The sequence below is a fragment of the Rhinolophus sinicus genome, chromosome 5, assembly GCF_057876585.1.
Source record: "Rhinolophus sinicus isolate RSI-liver-muscle chromosome 5, RSI-T2T, whole genome shotgun sequence".
Classification (NCBI taxonomy): Eukaryota; Metazoa; Chordata; class Mammalia; order Chiroptera; family Rhinolophidae; genus Rhinolophus; species Rhinolophus sinicus.
In genome coordinates, this window is record NC_142505.1 from 6,878,073 (window position 1) to 6,901,418 (window position 23,346).

The 23,346-nt window shown below is 59.1% G+C and overlaps 2 protein-coding genes across 33 annotated transcripts; both read left to right on the forward strand.

Moving 5' to 3' along the window:
* Positions 1-3: 3 nt before the first annotated feature.
* LOC109443473 (laminin subunit beta-2) lies at positions 4-11,560 on the forward strand. 3 transcript variants are annotated; one of them, XM_074312351.2, is made up of 33 exons: positions 4-66; positions 185-270; positions 388-560; positions 641-776; positions 858-931; positions 1,333-1,521; positions 1,613-1,676; positions 1,910-2,112; positions 2,202-2,322; positions 2,654-2,842; positions 3,038-3,217; positions 3,340-3,452; positions 3,698-3,777; positions 3,866-3,998; positions 4,196-4,354; positions 4,432-4,559; positions 6,270-6,402; positions 6,585-6,777; positions 6,857-7,000; positions 7,207-7,438; positions 7,520-7,683; positions 7,761-7,985; positions 8,073-8,290; positions 8,401-8,497; positions 8,585-8,957; positions 9,051-9,235; positions 9,309-9,550; positions 9,630-9,978; positions 10,309-10,516; positions 10,594-10,735; positions 10,819-10,995; positions 11,087-11,246; positions 11,326-11,560. In XM_074312351.2, the coding sequence occupies exons 2-33, from the start codon at positions 186-188 to the stop codon at positions 11,460-11,462; spliced, it is 5,406 nt and encodes a 1,801-aa protein (XP_074168452.2). In that variant the 5' UTR covers positions 4-66; position 185; the 3' UTR covers positions 11,463-11,560. The 3 variants fall into 3 exon arrangements, with proteins under 3 accessions (XP_074168452.2, XP_074168451.2, XP_074168453.2); XM_074312350.2 differs by having other exon boundaries at positions 33-99; XM_074312352.2 differs by having other exon boundaries at positions 44-94.
* Positions 11,561-11,723: 163 nt separating this feature from the next.
* Positions 11,724-23,084, forward strand: USP19 (ubiquitin specific peptidase 19). 30 transcript variants are annotated; one of them, XM_019723883.3, is made up of 27 exons: positions 11,724-11,883; positions 13,354-13,616; positions 13,874-13,912; positions 14,082-14,210; positions 14,297-14,430; positions 14,507-14,806; positions 14,923-15,145; positions 15,270-15,423; positions 15,521-15,592; positions 15,708-15,823; positions 15,926-16,146; positions 16,231-16,426; positions 16,510-16,643; positions 16,753-16,911; positions 16,995-17,105; positions 17,572-17,682; positions 17,769-17,870; positions 18,619-18,759; positions 18,859-18,977; positions 19,207-19,344; positions 19,444-19,757; positions 19,857-19,967; positions 20,056-20,272; positions 20,355-20,507; positions 20,604-20,764; positions 20,846-21,024; positions 21,948-22,457. In XM_019723883.3, exons 2-27 carry the CDS (start codon positions 13,490-13,492, stop codon positions 22,173-22,175), a joined length of 4,089 nt encoding a protein of 1,362 aa, XP_019579442.3. In that variant the 5' UTR covers positions 11,724-11,883; positions 13,354-13,489; the 3' UTR covers positions 22,176-22,457. The 30 variants fall into 30 exon arrangements, with proteins under 30 accessions (XP_019579442.3, XP_019579448.3, XP_074168460.2 ...); XM_019723889.3 differs by lacking the exon at positions 21,948-22,457 and adding an exon at positions 22,603-23,084 and having other exon boundaries at positions 11,725-11,883; positions 14,504-14,806; XM_074312359.2 differs by lacking the exon at positions 21,948-22,457 and adding an exon at positions 22,603-23,084 and having other exon boundaries at positions 11,725-11,883; positions 14,504-14,806; positions 15,932-16,146.
* Positions 23,085-23,346: the final 262 nt, after the last annotated feature.

Below are 23,346 nucleotides of genomic sequence, written 5' to 3' on the forward strand. Positions count from 1 at the left end.
CCAACTTTGCTCAAAGTCGCCAGACTACCAGCAAGTGGAGGGACCGCCTGACCGACACTGGACTAAGTGGGGACGCAACCAAGGACCCATACGGGCAGGGTCATCACGGGACCTCAAGTGGGGGTGGGTGGGCACGGGCCCCAGACCTCTCATCCTTCCTCATCCCGATTCCCTTCCTCTTTAGGATGGAGTGGGCCACAGGGGAACAAGGGAGGTACCCGCAGGGACAGCCTGGGCCCTGGGAGCTTCGAGTGGGCCTGCTGCTGAGCGGTGAGAGGGCCTGGTGAAGGTCTGGGGGTTTGGGGATGCGATGGTCGGTCCTGGGATAGCGGCTACTGGGGCTACGGGGTGGGAGCACAGCAGAACCGTCCGATCCACTGTTTCCAGTGCTGGCCACTGCACTGGCTCAGGCTCAGGCCCCTGATGTGCCGGGCTGTTCTCGGGGAAGCTGCTACCCTGCCACGGGTGACCTGCTGGTGGGCCGCGCTGACAAACTGACTGCCTCATCCACCTGTGGCTTGCATGGCCCCCAGCCCTACTGCATCGTTAGTCACCTGCAGGTGCGTCTGGGGGTGGGTGGGGGAGTCAGTGTGGGGCTAGTACTGGCTGAGGCCCTGACCCTGACCCTGACCCAACCCAGGATGAGAAGAAGTGCTTCCTGTGTGATTCGCGGCACCCCTTCTCTGCTAGAGACAACCCAAACAGCCATCGCATCCAGAATGTAGTTACCAGCTTTGCACCACAGCGCCGGTCAGCCTGGTGGCAGTCAGAGAATGGTGAGGTCATGGGTGGGGCATGGGGTGAGCAGGGCTGCCCACCAGTAGCCTCAAGTCCCTGACCTCCAACTCCTGCCTCAGGTGTCCCTGTGGTCACCATCCAGCTGGACTTGGAGGCTGAGTTCCATTTCACACACCTCATTATGACCTTCAAGGTGCCGGCATGTCTGGGAGCCTGCTTGAATCCCCCTGCTTGGCTCCCCATTACCCCTGAACAGAGTCCCAGCTCCTTAGCCCAGTCCTCCTGAGCTCATATGCTGTGTGTGGGAGGTTCCTTCGTCTCCCATGCCTTCTACTGCCTTTTGCCTCCAGACCTTTTCACGTGCTGCCCCAATCCCAGGCTGGGTGAGGCGCTGCCTCCTTGGATCCCATGATCCCTGAGCCTCCCCACTAGAGGTGGCTACTCTCCCTGATCATTGCTTGGCTTCCCCTGGTCAACCCCATCTGTCTGTGAGCTGCTTGAGGGCAGGTCCTAGCTGGGCAGGGCTCTTGATGGGCTTTGGCTAGGCTTGGGTCCTGGTGCCGCTGATCAGCCACGCTCATGCTCCCCACCCAGACATTTCGTCCTGCTGCCATGCTGGTGGAGCGCTCAGCAGACTTTGGACGCACCTGGCATGTGTATCGATATTTCTCCTATGACTGTGCGGCTGACTTCCCAGGAGTCCCACTGGCCCCCCCACGACACTGGGATGACGTAGTCTGTGAGTCCCGTTACTCAGAGATCGAGCCATCCACTGAAGGCGAGGTGAGGGCTGGGATCTGGGCTTGGTACAGGAAAGGGGGATTGATGGGCCTGAGGCAGGGTCTGGTATCTCTAATGCCCCATCCTCCTCCAGGTCATCTATCGTGTGCTGGACCCTGCCATCCCTATCCCAGACCCCTATAGCCCATGGATCCAGAGTGAGTGTTCCACCCTTTATGCTGGCATAGTCCCAGTGTCCGGCTGGTGACTATTTGGGGCCTTAGTAGCTATTTTGGGTGCTTCCTAGGGCAGATGCCAAGTCCAATTTAGCTCATATAGCAGTAGACAGGAGGTCTCCCAAGGTGACCTTGGCAGCTGCAGACCCTGGGTGGGTATGAGGCAGCAAGAGCCTGCCTGGCCAGCTGACCCCCAACACTTTCCCCCCACTTAGACCTACTGAAGATCACCAATCTACGGGTGAACTTGACACGGCTACACACACTAGGAGACAACCTGCTTGACCCACGGCTGGAGATCCGTGAGAAGTACTATTATGCCCTCTACGAGTTGGTTGTGCGTGGCAACTGCTTCTGCTACGGACACGCCTCACAGTGTGCACCCGCCCCAGGGGCACCAGCCCATGCTGAGGGCATGGTGAGGGGCTTCAGCTGGCTGGAGTAGGGCTGGGGTCAGGGGCAGGCATGGCTGGACAGAGCTGACCACATGCTTGCCGACCCTCCTAGGTTCATGGGGCATGTATGTGCAAACACAACACTCGTGGCCTCAACTGTGAGCAGTGTCGGGATTTCTATCATGATCTGCCCTGGCACCCAGCCGAGGATGGCCACAGTCACGCCTGCAGGAGTAAGTGAGATCCTGGCCCCTGTAGCCCCAGAACTCTGTGGCCTGGTTGTGGCCTGGGTAGACCCTAGAGCTGGCTGGTCGAGCCTCTGACATCCAGACTGTGTCTGAAAGGTATCCAGGCCTTGATGCCCCTGGGTTCCCTCAACGCTCCTCCCCTGCTCTGGGTAGGGGCCCAGTGTGGTGCTGAAGCCTCAAAGTCCTGAGCCCCCACCCCAAAATCCTGGCCTATGGCAGGGACCTAAGGTGGCAGTGAGGCCCTCTACGCCATTTACCTTTGGGACACGGTCCCTCAAGAGGCCTTTTGCTCTGCCCTTCCTTCCCCTCCCCCAAGAGTGCGAGTGCCATGGGCACACCCACAGCTGTCACTTCGACATGGCCGTATACCTGGCCTCTGGCAACGTGAGTGGAGGTATGTGTGATGGATGTCAGCACAACACAGCTGGGCGCCACTGTGAGGTCTGCCGACCCTTCTTCTACCGCGACCCAACCAAGGACCTGCGAGACCCAGCCGTGTGCCGCGGTGAGGCTGGGATTGGGCGTTGGGCTGAACCTGGGGTAGGAGCCGAGGAGCCAGGCTGCTGTCCAGCTTGTAGAGATTTGGGGTAGGGGGCATAGGTGGAGCCACACTGGGAATCTGGGGGAGGGGAGGACTTGGGAGATGACTGGTTCTGGACTAGTTGAGATATGGTGACCTTCTACCTCTTCCTGCCCTCAGCCTGTGATTGTGACCCCATGGGTTCCCAAGATGGTGGTCGATGTGATCCCCATGATGATCCTGCACTGGGGCTGGTGTCAGGCCAATGTCGCTGCAAAGAACATGTGGTGGGCTCTCGCTGCCAGCTGTGCCGTGATGGCTACTTTGGGCTCAGTGCCCATGATCCTGTAGGCTGCCAGCGTATGTGCTCCCTGCCCTAACTCCTGTGCTGACCTTAACCCGTGACTTCTTACTCTTGACCCCACTGAACACAAGCACTGCCACAGCTCCCCAAAGTGCTGATGGGTTTCCTTTCCCTCCAGGATGTCAGTGTGATGCACGGGGCACAGTGCCTGGGGCCACTCCTTGTGACCCCAACAGTGGAACCTGTTTCTGCAAGCGTCTAGTGACTGGACGAGGTTGCAACCGCTGCCTGGTGCGACTGGAGGAGGCTGGGGATGTGGGGTCCAGCACTTATCCTCAGAGCACAGGGCAAAGGGGTAGTGTCCATGCCCCACGGGGTGGGTGCTGAGAGCTTCAGGTTTAGTCCTGGCTGGGAGGCCTCAAGTCTAGGAGCCAGTTTTCACCAAGGGGTGGTGGAAGCTAAGAGAAAATCATTGGATTCCCTGCTGGGTGGCGAGGGGTTCTGTTTCTGGCTCCCAGCAACCTCTTCTCCCACAGCCTGGCCACTGGGGCCTGAGCCATGACCTGCTCGGCTGCCGTCCTTGTGACTGCGATGTGGGTGGTGCCTTGGATCCCCAGTGAGTGCTATAGAAGGGCCCTGCGAGGGGTGGGAAATGTTACTGGGCAGGATAGGGGGTCCTTCTTGAGTAACTGTGTGCTCCCCAGATGTGACGAGGCCACAGGACAGTGCCGCTGCCGTCAGCACATGGTGGGGCGACGCTGTGAGCAGGTGCAGCCTGGCTACTTCCGGCCCTTCCTTGACCACCTAATGTGGGAGGCTGAGGACACCCGAGGTCAGGTAGGGGGGCAGTGTTGGAGGGCAGGTCATGGGTGCAACTATGGCTGGAGAGGTGGGGTTATGGGCGGTGCCTTGTGTGGGGAGGGTATATGGCTTTGGGCAGGGCCTCAGCTGGAGAGCTGGGGTTTGGGGATAGGCTGTGGCAGAAGAGGTGGTGCCTTGCCTGAACCCCCTCCCACAGCCACATCTCCTCTCAGGTACTCGATGTGGTGGAACGCCTGGCCACCCCCGGCGGAACTCCATCCTGGACAGGACGGGGCTTCGTCAGGCTGCGGGAAGGCCAGGCACTGGAATTCCTGGTGGCCTCTGTACCAAGAGCCATGGACTATGACGTGCTGCTGCGCCTGGAGCCCCAGGTCAGACTCTGTGACACCTAACGCAGAGCTGAACCTCTGGGTGTGGGAGCATCTCCTCCATCATCGCATTCCCCCAGGTCCCTGAGCAATGGGCAGAGATAGAACTGACCGTGCAGCGCCCAGGGCCTGTGTCTGCCCACAGCGTGTGTGGGCATGTGTTGCCCAAGGATGACCACATCCCAGGGACTCTGCAACCAGACACCAGGTAGGGGCACTAATGGTAGCACCTACAATGGTGGAAGGTTGTGGGTCAGCCCTAAGCTCCTTGAAGGGTACTTGGAAGACCCTGCCTCTCATTTATCTGTCCCTTCCTTCAAGTGCCTACTCCTAAGTACTGTTTGCCAGGTGCTGTTGGGCATGACACTGGTCAGAGGAAGAAAGTAGACAGAACAAGACTTGCTCTTTCTAAGTTCCAGCGGCTAAGCAGGAACTAATAATGGGAAACCATCCAGCATCACTATAGGGAGTGCCCCTGGAAGGAATGGAGGGCATCAGAACACTCTGAGCAAAGATGTGACTGGTCTGATTACTGTGTTATTACATTGTGCATAGTATTTGTTTCATTATCTTATTTCATCACTTTACTTCTTTTTAAACTTTTTATCATGTAACTATTCAAACACAGACAGAAGCAGACAGAATAGCATAATCAACTGGCTGTACGCATTATAGACATTTTGCCAACTGTGACTTGTGTTTAACAGAGATCCCTCTAGTTGCTGAGTGGAGAATAGACTTAAAGGGGTCAAGGTGAAAGCCAGAAGATCTGCTGGAAGCTACTGAGTTAGCTAAGTGACAGTGGATTGGACAGAGGTGTAGCAGTAGCGGGGCAAGAAAGGGAAGGTTCCAGAGGGTTCTAGTGGCAGAGCCAATGGTTTAGACATATAGGAAAGGGAGAGAAAGTAGAAAGGTGATTCTAGGGTTTTTGGTTTTGGCATCTGGGTGGGGATGGGGCTCTTAACTGAGATGGAGACATAGGAGGAACAGTTCTGAGATGCTCAGACATGGGGGAGAAGGCCAGCGGGAGATTGGATTTCTGTGTCTGGAATTACGGGGAGGGCTCAAGTTGGAAATACAAATTTGGGACTTGTCACTAAAGAGGTAGGTCTCGATGAAACAACCAGAGAAAGGAGGGAAGACCAGAACCAACCATCTAGTGTTAGAGGCCAGTAGAGAAGGAGGAGCTGGGGTAGGGGGGAAATCGGGAGTCTGGACAGGATCCCAGAGAACAGAAGAGTGTCTCAGGAAGGAAGGTGCACTGATCTCATTGTGTGCTGCTGAATGCTGGCGCAGATAAGGAGAGAGAAGTGGCTGCTGGGTTTGGCTACACGGAGGTCATTAGTGACCTTGGCACAGGCTGTCTCCACGGCGTGGTGGGGCCAAAGCTCCACTGGAGTGAGGGGGGTAAAGAGGGGAGGCAGTGACTACAGTCAGATTTTAGGAGTTTGTTGGGCAGGAGAGCAACAAGGCAGCAGCTAGGGGGAAACTGAAGGGATTGAGGGAAGAGTTTTTTCAGGGGTAGAAAAGAACCCCAGCGTGGGTTTGCAGGCTGATGGGAATGACGTGGGGTGGTGGGTGATGCAGTCTTGGTGAGGAGGAGCAGAGGTTGGAAATTGGAGATCGAGGTCAGAGGAAGTATGAAGAGGCCACTGAGGAAAAATTGGCACGTATTTGTGCCAGGGAAGCGCTGTGGGTGGCAAGGTTGTGTGGAGTGTTTTCAGTGAGATTGGTCTGCACAGGTGTGTGATTCCAGTGAGGCAGGTTTGCAGGAATCTTCTGCACAGATTCTGTCAGGCTGTCCAGCTGTCTTTGGCTTGGCCCATGGTTTGGTTGCTATGTGTGGGTTGAGGGAGGTCCAGGGTGATGGGTACAGGGACCCCGGGTTATCCTCATGCCTGTTCTCGCCTCCTCCCAGGTACATGGTGCTTCCCAGACCTGTCTGTCTTGAGCCTGGCGTCTCCTACAAGCTGCATCTGAAGCTGTTGAGAACAGGGGGAAGTGCCCAGCCTGAGGCCTCTTACCCTGGACCCAGCCTGCTCATTGACTCGGTGAACAGTCCCTTCTCCTCACACCAACAAAGATGGCAGGGCCTGTGGGATGGAACCTATAGTGACTGGACAGGAAGAGTGTGTGACAGAAGCGGCAGGCCAGGGGTGGTGCTGAGCTCAGTGCTCCGGCAGTGCCCGTATGACCCCGGGTCTGAACCTCACTTCCTTGCTCATTTCTTCAGCTGGTGCTGCTGCCCCGTGTCCTGGTGATGGAGATGTTTAGTGGGGGTGACGCTGCCGCCTTGGAGCGCCGTGCCACTTTTGAACGCTACCGCTGCCACGAGGAGGGTCTGGTGCCCAGCAAGACCCTCCCCTCTGAGACCTGTGCCCCCCTCCTCATCAGCCTGTCCTCCCTGCTCTACAACGGTGCCTTGCGTGAGTGTCTGTGATGTGGGCTGGTGGGGCCGAGGTGTGGGGGTCCAGCCTAACTCGGCCCTGTCCCCACTCCCCACAGCCTGTCAGTGTGACCCCCAGGGCTCACTGAGTTCTGAGTGCAACCCCCATGGTGGTCAGTGCGTGTGCAAACCTGCAGTGGTTGGGCGCCGCTGTGACCTTTGTGCTCCTGGCTACTATGGCTTTGGCCCCACAGGTTGTCAAGGTATTTGCCTGCCCCTTCTTTCCCTCCGGCCCATGACCTTTCTGCCTCTTCTTTCTGGTTCTCCTTCTTCCTTCCTCTGTGTTGGACCCCATCCTCTTAGCCCTGGGTTACTTGAAGTTCTCTGCCATTCTGTGACCTTCCCACCCTGACCCCACCCAGGTTCCCCTCAAACCCCCTCCCTGGCTCAGCCTCTGCCTCGCCCCTAGCCTGCCAGTGCAGCCCTGAGGGGGCGCTCAGCGGCCTATGTGAAGGGATCAGTGGGCAGTGCCCCTGCCGACCTGGTGCCTTTGGACTTCGCTGTGACCGCTGCCAGCGTGGCCAGTGGGGATTCCCTAACTGCCGGCCATGTGTCTGCAATGGGCATGCAGATGAATGTGACACCCACACAGGCGCTTGCCTGGGCTGCCGTGACCACACTGGGGGTGAGCACTGTGACAGGTGAGCCAGCAGCAGCGATGAGTGGGTTGGTGGGAGGGCAGGCTGCTCAGGGATGACACCTCTTCCCGCCTCTCCATGCAGGTGCATTGCTGGCTTCCATGGGGACCCACGGCTGCCATATGGGGGCCAGTGCCGGCCCTGCCCATGCCCTGAAGGCCCCGGAAGCCGGCGGCACTTTGCTACATCTTGCCATCGGGATGGGTACTCCCAGCAGATGGTGTGCCACTGCAGGGCAGGCTACACGGGTGAGTAAGGTACAGGCATGGGAGCAGGGTGGGGCAGCTGGGCTGAGCACTCACGCCTTCCCCCTGACTGTGGGCAGGGCTGCGGTGTGAAGCTTGTGCCCCTGGGCACTTTGGGGACCCATCAAGGCCAGGCGGCCGGTGCCAACCATGTGAGTGCAGTGGGAACATTGACCCCACGGACCCTGATGCCTGTGATCCCCACACGGGGCAATGCCTGCGCTGCTTACACCACACAGAGGGGCCACACTGTGCCCACTGCAAGCCTGGCTTCCATGGGCAGGCTGCCCGACAGAGCTGTCACCGTGAGTGTGGAAGGGGAAAGGATGGTTGGGGTGGGGCTCTGCTGCTCGGGCTCCCCTTCATTAATGTGCTCATCTTGGCTGGCACAGGCTGTACCTGCAACTTGCTGGGCACAGATCCCCAGCAGTGCCCATCCACTGACCGGTGCAACTGTGACCCAAGCAGTGGGCAGTGCCCATGCCTCCCCAATGTCCAGGGCCCTACCTGTGACCGCTGTGCCCCCAACTTCTGGAATCTTACCAGTGGCCTTGGCTGCCAGCCCTGTGCCTGCCACCCAAGTCGAGCCAGAGGACCCACCTGCAATGAGGTATGGGTCCCTCCCATGAATCCCTGGGTAGATGGGGCCAGTGTCTGCCTCATATCTCAAGGGCTCAGCCTTTGATTGAGGCTCTGACCTCTGCCCTATTCCCACTCTAGTTTACAGGGCAGTGCCACTGCCATTCTGGCTTCGGTGGGCGAACCTGTTCCGAGTGCCAGGAGCTCCACTGGGGAGACCCTGGGTTGCAGTGCCGTGGTGAGGAAGCCAGTGGGCCCAGGGTGGATGGAGGACTTTCCAGGATGCCCCACTGGTGCCCTAACTCTGGTCTGCTCTTTCCTGCAGCCTGTGATTGTGAACCTCGTGGAATAGACACACCTCAGTGTCACCGCTCCACAGGCCACTGCAGCTGCCGCCCGGGCGTATCTGGCGTACGCTGTGACCAGTGTGCCCGTGGCTTCTCGGGTGTCTTTCCTGCCTGCCACCCCTGCCATGCGTGCTTTGGGGACTGGGACCGCGTGGTGCAGGACTTGGCTGCCCGTACACGGCGCCTGGAGCAGAGGGTGCAGGAGCTGCAGCAAACGGGTGTGCTGGGTGCCTTTGAGAGCAGCTTCCGGCACATACAGGAGAAGCTGGGCACTGTGCAGGGGATTGTGCGTGCCCGCAACACCTCAGCTGTTTCCACTGCAAAGCTCCTGGAGTCCACAGAGGAGCTGCGGTGCGGCTGGGCCTGAGATACGTGATGGGATGGGGTTGAGGCCCAACGCCAGGGCTGAAGCCTCTATAAACACCTCCCTCTCCACCGGCGCAGGCGTCAAATCGGGGAGGCTACTGAGCACCTGACCCGGCTGGAGGCAGAGTTGACAGATGTGCAGGATGAGAATTTCAATGCCAACCATGCACTAAGCAGTCTGGAGCGAGATGGGCTGGCACTTAATCTCACATTGCGGCAGCTTGACCAGCATCTGGACCTCCTGAAGCATTCAAACTTCCTGGGTGAGTTGTTGGCCAACTAGGCAGGTGGGCCACGGCTGATCTTCAGCTGACCGCCTGCCTCTGCCCAATTCAGGTGCCTATGATAGCATCCGCCATGCCCACAGCCTGTCTGCAGAGGCAGAACGTTGTGCCAACGCATCGGTCCTGACAGTGCCCAGCCTTGTGAGCAACTCAGCAGGCACCCGGCACCGGACTGAGGTGCTGATGAGTGCCCAGAGGGAGGACTTCAATCGCAAGCACATGGCCAACCAGCGGGCACTGGAGGAGCTCTCTGCCCGTTCCCAGAGCCTGAGCCTGACAGGCATAAATGAACTGGTGAGGCAGAAGCGTGGGGTGGGACACGTGTGTGTGGCCGTTCCTTCTACAGGGTCCTGACTTATTCTGTGCTTGGCAGGTGTGTGGGGCCCCAGGGGATGCACCCTGTGCTACGAGCCCTTGTGGGGGTGCCGGCTGTCGGGATGAGGATGGGCAGCCTCGCTGTGGGGGCCTCAGCTGCAATGGGGCAGTAGCCATGGCGGACCTGGCACTGGGTCGGGCCCGGCACACACAGGCAGAGCTGCAACGGGCACTGGCAGAAGGTGGTGGCATCCTGAGCCAGGTGGCAGAGACCCGTCGGCAGGCAGGCGAGGCACAGCAGCGGGCCCAGGCAGCCCTGGACAAGGCCAACGCTACCAGGGGACAGGTGGAGCAGGCCAACCAGGAACTGCGGGAACTTATCCAGAGTGTGAAGGACTTCCTGAGCCGTGAGCCTCCCGTGTGGCGCAGGCCATGTGGTTGTTTCCCCTGTGTCTGTGTTCATACGTTGTGTCCCTGGGTTCATGCTTGGTCAGAGCTGGCACTGGACCTGTGTTTATGACTCCATGTCTGGCCCCTAAGTCCTTGCCCATATGTGGTCCTCAAGTCCATGACCCTGAGTCTGTGCTCCACATATCTTCCCTGTTCTTATGGTTACATTGTTATGCCTATTAGCAAACCCATATCACATGTGCAGTCCCTGAGTCCATACCCCAAGATTGTGTCCCCACACCCGTGCTGGGGAATGTGTCCCTGAGCCCTTGCCTGTGTCCCCATAGAGGAGGGGGCTGATCCTGATAGCATTGAGATGGTGGCCACACGGGTGCTAGAGCTCTCCATCCCAGCATCACCTGAGCAGATCCAGCACCTGGCTGGCGCGATTGCAGAGCGGGTCCGGAGCCTGGCAGATGTGGACACAATCCTGGCGCGAACTATGGGAGATGTGCGTCGGGCAGAGCAGCTCCTGCAGGATGCACAGAGGGCACGGTCTGACCCCAACCCTGGCCCCCGTCCTTGGCACTTGGTCCTGATATTTGCAGGTCCTGATTCCTTCTCTTCCCCAGGAGCCGTGCTGAGAGTGAGAAACAGAAGGCGGAGACAGTACAGGCGGCACTGGAGGAGGCCCAGCGGGCACAGGGTGCTGCTCAGGGTGCTATCCAGGGGGCAGTGGTTGACACACAAGACACAGAGCAGACCCTGAAGCAGGTGTGGTCTCTATGGGACATCAGTGGGGAAAGGTTATGGGCATGCCTCATACATCTGTTTAACCCTGGGCTCACCCATGGCAGGTGCAGGAGAGGATGACAGGTGCAGAGCAGGCACTGAGCTCTGCAGGTGAGCGGGCTCAGCAACTGGATGGTCTCCTGGAGGCTCTGAAATTGAAACGAGCAGGGAATAGTCTGGCAGCCTCTAGTGCTGAAGAAACAGCAGGCAATGCCCAGGGTCGTGCCAGGGAGGCCGAGCAGGTAGGTTGAAGCAGAGCCAGCTAGAAGGGGTGAGGGTAGAGGCTAAGTCCCCACTGGCCTACCACAGTGATCCTGCCCTCTACATCCCCAGCTGCTGCAGGGCCCGCTAGGCGACCAATACCAGACAGTGAAGGCCCTGGTTGAACGCAAGGCCGAGGGTGTGCTGGCTGCGCAGGTGCGGGCAGAGCAACTGAGGGATGAGGCTCGGAGTTTGTTGCAGGCTGCTCAGGAGAAGCTGCAGAGGCTGCAAGGTGAGGATAAGGGTGGGTGGGCACTAGAGATGTGGGACTGTGGGAATAAGATCCTTCAACTGAGACCTGCCCCTTCTAGAGCTGGAGGGCACCTATGAGGAGAACGAACGAGCGCTGGAGGGTAAAGCGGCCCAGCTGGATGGGCTGGAGGCCAGAATGCGCAGCGTGCTTCAAGCCATCAACTTGCAAGTCCAGATCTACAACACCTGCCAGTGACCCCTGCCCCAGCCCCGCCCCGCCCCGCATGAGTTACTGCCTGTGCATGGAATAGGGCCCAACCTGGCAAGGCCCCCAATAAACCGTTGTGAATCCCTCCTGTGTTGTCTGGACTCTGATTTGGGGAGGGTGGGGTCTCTGGGCGGAACCTCAAGGCTGCCCCCAACTGGGCCGGGGCGAGGCCAAGGCACCGGAGTCCCGCCTCCTCCGTTCGGGCCCGCTCCCGCCGGAAGTGCGTCACCAAATCAGCGCTAGGCCACCCGCGGCCGTAACTAGAAATCGAAAGAAAACAAGCAACAGAGGCGGCGGTGCCGGGGACGGGGGAGGGGCGCGCCGGAACCGGAACCGACCTGACGCCGGAACCGGAACCGAGAGCGGGTTGCCAGGGCCCGAAGAGGGCTGGCGGCGGCGGCCTCGCTCGGTGAGTGGGACGGGCCGCTAATCGCCTGTCTGGCGGAGCGGGGAGGCCGCGACGCGGGCCCAGGGCGGCCTGTTCAAGGTCACGGGCCGTGCGAGCCTCTGCCCCTCGAGTCCCGCGGCGTGCCGGGCGCACCGATGAAGGCGGGGCAGTAACGCTACGCCCGTGACCGGCCTCCTGCCTCGGAAAGGGCTGGCGGCGAGCGAGGGCGGCTTCCTGGAGGAGGTGGTGGCAGGCCCAGGGTTCGGAGGTTGGAACTGGGTTGCAGCCCCGCTGGGGCGCTGGTCTGCGGTCCTGTAACCCCGAGCGGCCCTATTAGACCGGCATGGTTCTCTAAGGCAGTCCATTTACCCGCTCGAAGTTCCGGGAGGATGGGGGAGGGACGCGACCTTCAGCTGGGGCCCGGGTGCAGAGAGGCGGAGGGCGCCCGCTGCTTGGCTCTGGACTTGTCGTCATTAAAGATCCAGCCTACTAATCACACATCTGACCCATAGAAGGGTATCTGCCCCCACATACGCCCAGTGAACAGAAACTAGTCACTGTCTCTCCTGCTACTTGCAGCCAGGGGTCCTGGACCCATAGTTCATCCCCGCCCTTGTCTCAGTTTTGAGAACTTTATTTTGGATGGAGAAACAGCCCAGAATCCACTGGTGGGTCTGTGGGAAAATGGGTAGAAGGTCTCTGGCTCAGAGCTGATGAGTGAGTGGACCCGAGAAGGAAGGGGATGATGTCTGTTTCAATCTCAAACTGCCTGCCTGCCCTGCCTTGGCTCTGGGGCAGGATTTCTGCTGAAAGGGTAACGTGACATCTTTTCACCCCAGCTTTTGCAGTCCCCTCTCTGCTTGGGACAGCAGCTGGACAGAGGAATCTCTTTTGAGATGTAGGAGGAAAAAAAAAACACCTCAGGAGCAGGTTCAGAGGAGGGTGGAAATTGGGAGGCAGCAGGTGCGGGCACCCTTAGCCCAGGACCTTGCCTGGGCAGTGGTAGCACCTGGGCTAGGCCTGTTTTCAGCCACAGAGCCTGGTCTTCCTACTGCACGATCGTCTTTTCCTTTCCTGCCTTCCTCCTCCTCCTACTTCTCAGGTGGTGACTGAGCAGCCAGTGAGAGTGAAGGAAAAGTGAGCACCCTGCTCAGAGTGCCAGCCCTGTGGGCTGGAGCCGTGGCTCCTCTCCAGATTGGTGGAGGAGTCTGGTCCTAGGCCACGGCTGCCTTGACCTGGCGTCTCCTCAGTGAGGCTTCCATCTTTGGCAGTCTGTGTAGCAGGCATCTGTGAGGCTCGGCCAGATGTGGTTGCTGCTACTTGCATTATTTATTCCCCCTTCAGCATAGTCTGAGTGTGTCCAAGGCTACATCAGGTGGTGGAGAGAGATTGCTCTGTAGGGTTAGGAGTATCCCAGGTTGCTGAGCCCTGGATGTAACCAAGGAGCAAATTGTTGGGCCTTGGTAGTGATCCCTGGTCCCTTCTTGTTAGGCTGTCGGTTCCTTGCTGGAGAATTTAGCCACAAAGAGTTGCCAAAATAGCTGGGCCAGGAAGAAAGCGCCGTAGCCCTGACCCAGACGCCGTCGCTGACCCCGGGGCACTCTGGCTGTCGACCAAGCGGCTCAAGATGTCTGGTGGGACCAGTGCCACTGGCCCAAGGAGAGGGCCCCCAGGATTGGAGGAGGCCACCAGTAAGAAGAAGCAGAAGGATCGAGCAAACCAGGAGAGCAAGGATGGAGACCCTAGGAGAGGTGGTAATGAGATTTGTAGAGTGACCTTCTCCTCCTCCCTCCCTGTTGAGCACACAGATTGGGGGTTGGGAAATGACTTTTTTGCTGTTCCTTCTGCCCTGGTCTGATGCTGAGAGAAGGACCCATGGCAGGCTGCGTAGAGCCTCAGCTTTGATGTCTGGATACTTGGCTGAAATCCTAAAGATGGTGTCTGGTGGGGTGATGAGGTCTTTAAAGCTGTCTCTCCATCATCGTTTCTCTATTCTTTCCTTTGTTGTTAGGGTCAGTGTCCACTCCTCAAGAGGAGCAGACCAAAGAGGGTGAGTAATGAATAGGCCTTTTGGGTGCTAGAGTGCCAGGGGAGAAGAGAGGTCCCTGGGGGTATAGCCCTCATCTGGAGCAGTCCCATTAGGGCTGGCTCTCTGGTACCTGCCTATCCGTCAGGAGTTCGTGGAAACCCTCACAGTCTTATTGGCACTCCCCCTACAGAATTGTTGCTTGATTGGAAGCAGAGTGCAGATGAGGTGATTGTCAAGCTGCGTGTGGGAGCTGGTCCCCTGCGGCTGGAGGAGGTGGATACTGCTTTCACGGACACGGACTGTGTGGTGCGGCTTCCAGGTGCGTGCATCCCACCTGAGCCCGGCAGTGTCTTTGAATTCTCTGATATCCCCCACCCCAGCTCACTGCCGCCACCTTGTCTCCAGATGGTCGGCAGTGGGGTGGTGTTTTCTATGCTGAGATAGAAAGTTCTTGCGCCAAAGTACAGGCTCGCAAAGGTGGCCTCCTGCAGCTGGCATTGCCCAAGAAGGTGCCTCTGCTCACATGGCCTTCTCTCCTGGTAAGTTCCAGAGTGGGGTAGGGTAGGGATACCCAGTGTAGTTGACAGAGCCTGACTGTTGTATCTTTGGCAGAAGAAACCTCTGGGGACCCAGGAGTTGGTGTCAGGGCTACAGTGCCAGGAGAATGGGCAGGAGCCGTCTCCCATTGCCCTGGAGCCAGGCCCTGAGCCCCGCAGGGCTAAGCAAGAGGCTCGGAACCAGAAGCGGGCCCAGGGACGTGGTGAGGTAGGCGCGGGGGCTGGCCCCGGGGCCCAGGCAGGGCCCAGCGCCAAGAGGGCTGTGCATCTCCGCAGAGGGCCAGAGGGGGAAGGGTCCAGAGATGGCCCTGGACCCCGGGGCGATGCCCCCCCCTTCCTGGCTGAGTCAGCTACCCAGGTGAGAGGGGGGTGCCTTTGTGGGAATAGGGAGATGGGGGGAAGGGTGTGGGCTGCAGTAGTGGGACCACTTGCCAGGCCCATCGCTGATCTTGCCCACAATCTCACCATGAATAGGCTGAGGCTGAGGAACAGCTCCAGGTACCACTGCTGAACCCCCAGACCTGCCTCCTGGGCTCGGAGGAGAGTCTAGCACTTTTGGCAGGAGAGAAGGCAGTGTCCCCCAGGAATGACCCAGTCTCCCCCGCCATGACTCGGAGCCAAGACCCTGAGAAAGGTGATCGTTCCAAAGAGGAGATGGCAGTAGCAGCAGATGCTGCACCCTTGGTGGATGGTAAAGGTGGGGCTGGGGGTGGGTGGGCAGAGCCCTAGGTTGGGTTGCTAGGTTGGTGGGTGGGTAGGGAGTAGAATAGTAATAGGTGGGAACCTGTCCTGGGTGGCGCTGAACTGTGGTCTCGACATAGAGCCCGACATGGTGAACCTGGCATTTGTCAAGAATGACTCGTATGAGAAAGGGCCGGACTCCGTGGTGGTGCACGTATACGTGAAGGAAATCTGCAGGGACACCTCTCGCGTGCTCTTCCGTGAGCAGGACTTCATGCTTATCTTCCAGACCAGGTCGGTGCGTGGCAGGAGACAGGGAGACAGTGTGCTTTAGGCAGGACAGTGCGTCTCATGCTCTTCTTCCTGCCCTGCCCCCTCTCTGCCTCTGTAGGGATGGAAACTTCCTGAGGCTGCACCCGGGCTGTGGGCCTCACACCATCTTCCGTTGGCAGGTGAAGCTCAGGTGGGTGGTGCCCGGCCCCACCATTGTGCCTTTCCCACCCTGGGCTCCATCTCCCTGGCTCGTCTAGTCAGACCCCCACTCTGCCTCAGTTCCTGAGTTGAGCCTTTTTCCACAGGAACCTGATTGAGCCAGAGCAGTGCACCTTCTGCTTCACGGCCTCTCGCATTGACATCTGCCTCCGAAAGCGGCAGAGTCAGCGCTGGGGGGGCCTGGAGGCCCCAGCTGCACGAGGTCTGCACACGAGCTCCCTTCATTGCCCAACCTTCATGACTGGGACCCCCACCCCCTGCCACATGCTGCTAACCACCAGCCCCCTCATTCCCCCTTTTTAAGGTGCAGTGGGTGGTGCAAAGGTGGTCGTGCCGACAGGTCCAACCCCTCTGGATTCAACCCCACCGGGAGGTGCCCCACACCCCCTGACAGGCCAGGAGGAAGCCCGGGCTGTGGAGAAGGAGAAACCGAAGGCTCGATCTGAGGACACAGCGCTGGATGGTGTGGCAGCCCGCACCCCCATGGAGCATGTAGCCCCAAAGCCAGAGCCACACCTGGCCTCGGTGAGATTCCTGGGCGGTGGCGGGCCAAGGATGGAGGCTGGAGAGCCTCTCGGCTGCTCTCTCATGCCTCCCTTGCTCCCACAGCCCAAGCCCACATGTATGGTGCCCCCAATGCCCCACAGCCCTGTGAGTGGAGACAGCGTGGAGGAAGAGGAGGAAGAAGAGAAGAAGGTGTGTCTGCCGGGCTTCACTGGCCTTGTCAATCTCGGTAACACTTGCTTCATGAACAGTGTCATTCAGTCTCTGTCCAACACTCGGGAGCTCCGGGACTTCTTCCATGGTGAGAGCAGGGCCTGAAGCAGGGGCCACGGGCACAGAGGGTGCCTTCCCTTGCTTACACTTCTGCTTGGCTCCTGTCCCCAGACCGCTCCTTTGAGGCCGAGATCAACTACAACAACCCACTGGGGACAGGTGGGCGTCTGGCCATTGGCTTTGCCGTGCTGCTGCGGGCGCTGTGGAAGGGCACCCACCATGCCTTCCAGCCTTCTAAGTTGAAGGTGCTCTGTGGTCACTCCTATCCTTGGCTGGAGAGGGCAGGGAGGGCCAGCCAGCTGGGTGCATGGTAGGTGCTGGGGTTCCACGCTCACCCCTTATTCCTGTATCCAGGCCATTGTGGCGAGCAAGGCCAGCCAGTTCACAGGCTATGCACAGCACGATGCCCAGGAATTCATGGCTTTCCTGTTGGATGGGCTGCACGAGGACCTGAACCGCATACAGAACAAGCCGTACACGGAGACAGTGGACTCAGATGGGCGGCCCGATGAGGTCAGGGTTGGCGGCAGAAGTGGGCATGTCTCATGCACAGCCCAGGCCCCAGTCTCCTGGGTGCTCACCATTCTGCCCCGCAGGTGGTGGCGGAGGAGGCATGGCAGCGGCACAAGATGAGGAATGACTCTTTCATCGTGGACCTGTTTCAGGGCCAGTACAAGTCGAAGCTGGTGTGCCCTGTGTGTGCCAAGGTGTGATGTATTCCCCTCGAAAGAGACTCCGTAGCTTGGCCTTGCTAGCCTGGTCCACTTGAGGCCAGAGGCCTGTGCACCTTTAGGTGCTGTGGACAAGGTTTGGTCGAGGAAGCTGACGGGAAGCTTCAGGCCCCTGGGTGGGCTGCGGGGGCTGGCAGGGTAGGCTGCTTGACTGAGGTAAAAGTGGAACTTGGGCTCGAAGACAGCTGTAAGGTGGGGCTCGAGTGTGGGTAAGGTTGAAAAGGCGCAGGGGGACAAGTGACGGGCACAGTGATAAGATGACTTGGCTGGGCAGGGCCTCAAGTGCCAGAAAGAGGGAGTAGTCTCTCCTGGTGGCCCTCCGGGTCTGTCCAGTGTCCTGAGAGTTTGCTGGTTGTCTGTGAGGCCCGGAGAGCCATCCGAGGGCCTGCGGCCTGCCCCTTGCCCCCTGTGTGGCCACCCAGTGCCACCTGTGTATCCGCAGGTCTCCATCACGTTTGACCCATTCCTGTACCTGCCAGTGCCCTTGCCACAGAAGCAAAAGGTTCTACCCGTCTTCTATTTTGCCCGGGAGCCCCACAGCAAGCCCATCAAGGTAAGGAGTGAGCGCCTCCTTCTGGACTGTCCAAGAGACCTTGGCCCACGTTCCCCATGGACTCTTGACTACTCTTGTCACCGCAGTTCCTGGTGAGCATCAGCAAGGAGAACTCCAGTGCAAGTGAAGTGTTGGACTCCCTCTCTCAGAGTGTCCATGTGAAGCCTGAGAACCTGCGTCTGGCCGAGGTGTGTCTGTCCTTCCCCAGGTTCTTAAGCGTGTGGACACGTGTATACTCACAGCACACAGACACTTGTGAACAGTCACTGGCATGTACATGCACATATGAATATGTGTGTCACTGCATAAAAACAGGTCACGTGCTACTGGTTGAGGCATGGTTAACACCAGGCATTTGGGCTGTGCAACATATACGCCCTCAGTTCCCAGCCATCGTCAGGGTTTACTCCCCCTTTTGGTGGTGGCCCCCAACTGCTTTTCCTTCTTTAAAAAAGGGTCTTGAGCTGTAGAACTATCCTCCCGCAGCTGTGGTTCTCTCTCCATCTGCTGCTCCTTTGTGTTGTCCCAGATCTGTGTGCAGTGTTCCCCAAAGGTCCCTAGCTTCCAGCCCGGCAGTGTCCTTTACCTCACGGGTACGGGTAGGGAAGAGCCCCCTCCATGGCCCCTCCATGACAACCTGTTGCAGTCTCAGCAGGTCCCCACTAGTTGACAGCAGGGTAGAGGCCCTCAGTGTGGAGAGCTGGTGTGGTTGATACCTGCCCCAGTCCTGCTCTTTCAGGCTCTGATGCACCAGGCTCCTTATTCCATTGGGCACTGAGGCTGGTGCTACCAAAAGCATACGCTTCTTGTGGGCCACCATCCCCACCCCTGCTCCCATAGATCCAGGTTCAGGGCCAGGCCTTGTCCCTGTGCTCTGGAGCAGGGCTGGGGGAAAGTCTAGTTCTCATGTTGGATCTGTGTGTTCTCTGTCCCCAGGTGATTAAGAATCGCTTCCACCGTGTATTCCTGCCCTCCCAGTCATTGGACACTGTGTCCCCATCCGACACGCTCCTCTGCTTCGAGCTGTTATCCCCAGAGTTGGCCAAGGAGCGGGTGGTGGTGCTAGAGGTACAACAGGTGAGTGGAGGCCACCGTGGTGGCGCAGGGCCCTGATGGGGTGGGGGAGGGAGCATTCCCGCCTGGCATGGGCTTGCTGAGCCCGACCGTCCACCCTAGCGCCCCCAGGTGCCCAGCATCCCGATCTCCAAGTGTGCAGCCTGCCAGCGGAAGCAGCAGTCCGAGGACGAGAAGCTGAAACGCTGCACCCGGTGCTATCGTGTGGGCTACTGCAACCAGTGAGCACCCCACGGTCTGCCCCCACCCCTCCCCACCTGCCACCTGCTACCCTACCTTCCAGTTACATAAAACCACATATGTTCTAAGCTCTCTACCCACCAGCCCACTGTACCAGGCCCTGGGGGAGTCAGGGCTGGCATCCCCATTTCCCCAGCCCAGAGGCTAGCCCCCACTCTAGTCATAGGAGTTGGGGCCAAGGCCCTGTTCTTCCCTCCCCTGTCCCTCCAGGCTCTGCCAGAAAACCCACTGGCCTGACCACAAGGGCCTCTGCCGCCCTGAGAACATTGGCTACCCCTTCCTGGTCAGTGTACCTGCCTCACGCCTCACTTATGCCCGTCTTGCTCAGTTGCTAGAGGGCTATGCCCGGTAAGTGCCCTGTGGTTGAATTCTGGTGGGGTAGGTGGAGGGCAGAGGTGCCGGATGGGCTCGTCAGGATTCTTAACTTGCCTTGCTGCCTGTTGTCAGGTATTCTGTGAGCGTATTCCAGCCACCCTTCCAGCCTGGCCGCATGGCCTTGGAGGCCCAGGGCCCTGGCTGCACCACGTTGCTCTCCACTAGCTCCCTGGAGGCTGGGGACAGTGAGAGGGACTCCATTCAGCCACCTGAGCTCCAACTGGTGACCCCCGTGGCTGAGGGGGACACAGGGATTGCCCGGGCATGGGCAGCCCCTGATCGGGGCCCTGTGCCCAGCACCAGTGGGGTTTCTTCCGAGATGCTGGCCAGTGGGTCCATTGATGTTGGCTCCATGCCTGCTGGTGAGAGGGTGTCCCGGCCCGAAGGTAAGAGGCAATGAAAGGCTCTGCCACTGGGGGAGGGGAAGTAGGGGAAGCTCGTTTAGGTTCTGGTAGACAGGGGTGCTCTCCTGTGTTCTCTCATAGCTGCTGTGCCCGGCTACCAACATCCAAGTGAAGCCATGAATTCCCACACATCCCAGTTCCTTATCTATAAAATTGACTCATCCAACCGAGAGCAGCGGCTAGAGGACAAAGGTGTCATGAGGCGTGGGTGGGGGCCGTGGGTAGGATTGGCTGGCTGTCCTGCACAGCTAGGTGACTCCCCCTCTGCGCCCGTCTCCAGGAGATACCCCACTGGAGCTGGGTGATGACTGCAGCCTGGCTCTTGTCTGGCGGAACAACGAGCGCCTGCCAGAGTTCGTGTTGGTGGCCTCCAAGGAGCTGGAATGTGCGGAGGATGCAGGCTCTGCCGGGGAAGCTGCCCGTGCCGGCCACTTCACTCTGGACCAGTGCCTGAACCTCTTCACGCGGCCGGAGGTGCTGGCACCCGAGGAGGCTTGGTGAGGATGGCGCAGCAGGCAGGTGGGGTGGCAGGGTGGCGTGGAGATCTGCTGGTCTTGACCCGCCTCTGTCCCCACTCAGGTACTGCCCACAGTGCAAACAACACCGCGAGGCCTCCAAGCAGCTGCTGCTGTGGCGCCTGCCCAACGTGCTCATTGTGCAGCTCAAGCGCTTCTCCTTCCGCAGTTTCATCTGGCGTGACAAGATCAACGACTTAGTGGAGTTCCCTGTTCGGTGAGCCGATGGGCCCTGGTGACCGAGGCAGGGTAGGGGGCCGGGCAGGCATCCTGGGCACCTGTGAACTGTCTCACTTCTCCCACTGCGTCACAGGAACCTGGACCTGAGCAAGTTCTGCATTGGTCAGAAAGAGGAGCAGCTGCCCAGCTACGACCTGTATGCCGTCATCAACCACTACGGAGGCATGATCGGTGGTCACTACACCGCCTGTGCACGCCTGCCCAGTGACCGCAGCAGCCAGCGCAGCGACGTGGGTGAGGGCACATGCAGCCAGCTGGATAGGTGGTAGGGGTGGTGGTGCAGGTCGTGTTCACACTCTTCCCACCTTGCTATAGGCTGGCGCTTGTTTGATGACAGCACGGTGACAACAGTAGACGAGAGCCAGGTTGTGACGCGTTATGCCTATGTACTCTTCTACCGCCGGCGGAACTCTCCTGTGGAGAGGCCCCCCCGGGCAGGTCACTCTGAGCACCACCCAGACCTAGGCCCTGCAGCTGAGGCTGCTGCCAGCCAGGTGAGGCAATGGGCGAGTCTTCGCAGGTTAGTGGGCTGTCACTCATTGATGGGAGGGGGCGGGGCACAGCCTCCTCTCCTCCAGCCGTGGGCCTCTGCAGCCTTGGAATTCGTGAGTCGCAGGTATGGTTCTCTTACGTCGAAGCCTTAGCCAGAGGGATCCCCATTCTGTGGGGACACTTAGGCACATGCACCCCGACATGCTGCCATTGGAGTGCACGTAGGCACCCACTTGGCACAGGCAAAGTAGCTTCTCTGAACCTCACTGGGTGCGATGCCATGAACAGACTGTACCTGACACTCTCCCCGCTCCCAGCTTTCCTCCGCACTCTGCCCACATGCCAGCCCACAAACTCTCACTTGTGATCGTCCCTGTGTTCTGATGAGCACTCAGGACAGGGCCTATCCAGGCTGGCCATGGCCTAGGATGGCCGGCACCCTCTCTGAGGTGAGCATGTGTCCCTGCTGAGCCATTGGGATCTTGTCTCTTACTGACATGGGGTGCCATAGGCCTAGTTGGTGGGCATAGCCACCTCTTTTTTGTACGAGTTTCCTCCTTGCTGTCCTCTCCTCCCTTGAGCCCTCTACACTCAGACTCAGAGAGATCCCTGGTAGGCCTGGGCTGAAAAACTGACCAGCTACCTGCCCCGCCCCACCCACGGGAAGCTGCATGTCAATTGGGAATGTTCTTAAAGCCAAAATGCTGTTCAGATTCGCCTACCCTAGTGCTCTTGGTTTAGACAACCCTGTGAATGGCCCACTTGGTTCCTGCCTTCCCACCTCCCTGCTGCTTGACCTGGGATGTAGGGATTTAATGCTAGTTACTTTGGGTAGGACTGTCCTGGCCAGGGGTCTCAGGGACACTGGGCCCACCCCCACCCCACCCCCACTCTGGCTGCTGATGGCCGTTTCCGCACACTATAGGCTTCCCGGATTTGGCAGGAGCTGGAGGCCGAGGAGGAGCCGGTACCCGAGGGGCCTGCGCCCCTGGGTCCCTGGGGGCCTCAAGACTGGGTGGGCCCCCCGCCACGTGGCCCTACCACACCAGATGAGGGCTGTCTCCGGTACTTTGTTCTGGGCACCGTGGCAGCATTGGTGGCCCTCGTGCTCAACGTGTTCTATCCTCTGGTATCCCAGAGTCGCTGGAGATGAGCTCGCCTGCAGGCAGCTGCTGTGAGCTGGCCCACCTGCCTGCCCACCAGGCATGCCTGCCTCTGTGGTGGGGACCAACTCTGGGCTTGGGCCTCAGTGTGTGCATCTGGAGGGAGAGGGTGGGGACTGTGGCTCCTGCAGGGGCAGAGCATCCCAGGGTGGGTATCCGTCTAGCTGTCTGTCCATTCGTCCTGCTGCTCTGACCCTTGGTCTGGGGCTTAGCCCTGCCCAAGCAGCTTCCTGTATTTAAAGTGTTAATAAAGCAAGACTGTTCAGGCCTGATCTTGTCTCTCTGTCTCAATGCCGCTGCTGTCTGCGCCTGCCTATGGGGCCCTCCCTTGGGTGCCGGGGCTCCGAGCCAGCACCCCTGGGATGCCAGGCAGCATACCGGGCAGCCCCCAACCCCTGTCCTCATATTCTGTTGCAGGGACTAGGCCCTGGCCAGGCCCCCGAGGTGGCCCCCACGCGGACAGCCCCTGAACGCTTCGCCCCCCCTGTGGACCGCCCAGCCCCCACCTACAGCAACATGGAGGAGGTCGATTAGCAGGTCCCCGGCTGGTGGGGGGACTGGGTTTGGGGACCCCACACAGAGGGCCAGCTCTTTGCCGCTTCTCCTTCTCTAACCCAGAGGACTCTGGCTTCATCAATGGCGAGTTCGGGGGTGTGATTTGAGGGTGGGAACCTCACAGTTTGGGACCTCTTGTCAGCTTGAACCCCCAACCATTGGGCCTTGGCTTCTCCAGCCACCCTCAGTGCTGCGTGATTTGATTCTCAGTTGTACCTTCAATTCTTTCTGACTTGCATTATAAACGTTATAATTTTATTCTAAAAATTGTAATTTTTTTTTTTCATTTTGGAAGTGATTGCTGCTGTTAAATATATTTTAAAAATAAATGATAAATAAGCAGACTTAGTGACTGTGATGCACCAGGTGCTGAGGCCCCTCCCTCCCCATCATCTGATCGTGTGTGTAAAAGACCCAGCAAGTGCTTTGGCCTGAGGAGAGATGGTGGCTCCCCACCTCAGGCCTCGTGGGTCATGAAGTCCCGTGCCATCAGTTCTCTAGGGCCTGCCTGCTGCCTTTTGACCCCACTGGTCCTGGGTCTCACGTGGAGGCAGCTGTGGTTGGCATCGTTGTTAGTATCTCACACCCAAGGGATGGAGCCCACGA

What these genes read in the sequence shown, in the direction of transcription:
- LOC109443473 (XM_074312351.2), top strand. Translation starts at nt 186, where the DNA reads ATGGAGTGGGCCACAGGGGAACAAGGGAGGTACCCGCAGGGACAGCCT. An exon ending in CTATAGCCCATGGATCCAGA is followed by an intron (nt 1,677 to 1,909) that starts GTGAGTGTTCCA and finishes CCCCCCACTTAG; the next exon opens with ACCTACTGAAGATCACCAAT. An exon ending in CAGGATGCACAGAGGGCACG is followed by an intron (nt 10,517 to 10,593) that starts GTCTGACCCCAA and finishes TCTCTTCCCCAG; the next exon opens with GAGCCGTGCTGAGAGTGAGA.
- USP19 (XM_019723879.3), top strand. Translation starts at nt 13,490, where the DNA reads ATGTCTGGTGGGACCAGTGCCACTGGCCCAAGGAGAGGGCCCCCAGGA. An exon ending in GCTCCGGGACTTCTTCCATG is followed by an intron (nt 16,427 to 16,509) that starts GTGAGAGCAGGG and finishes TCCTGTCCCCAG; the next exon opens with ACCGCTCCTTTGAGGCCGAG. An exon ending in TGGTGCTAGAGGTACAACAG is followed by an intron (nt 18,760 to 18,858) that starts GTGAGTGGAGGC and finishes CGTCCACCCTAG; the next exon opens with CGCCCCCAGGTGCCCAGCAT.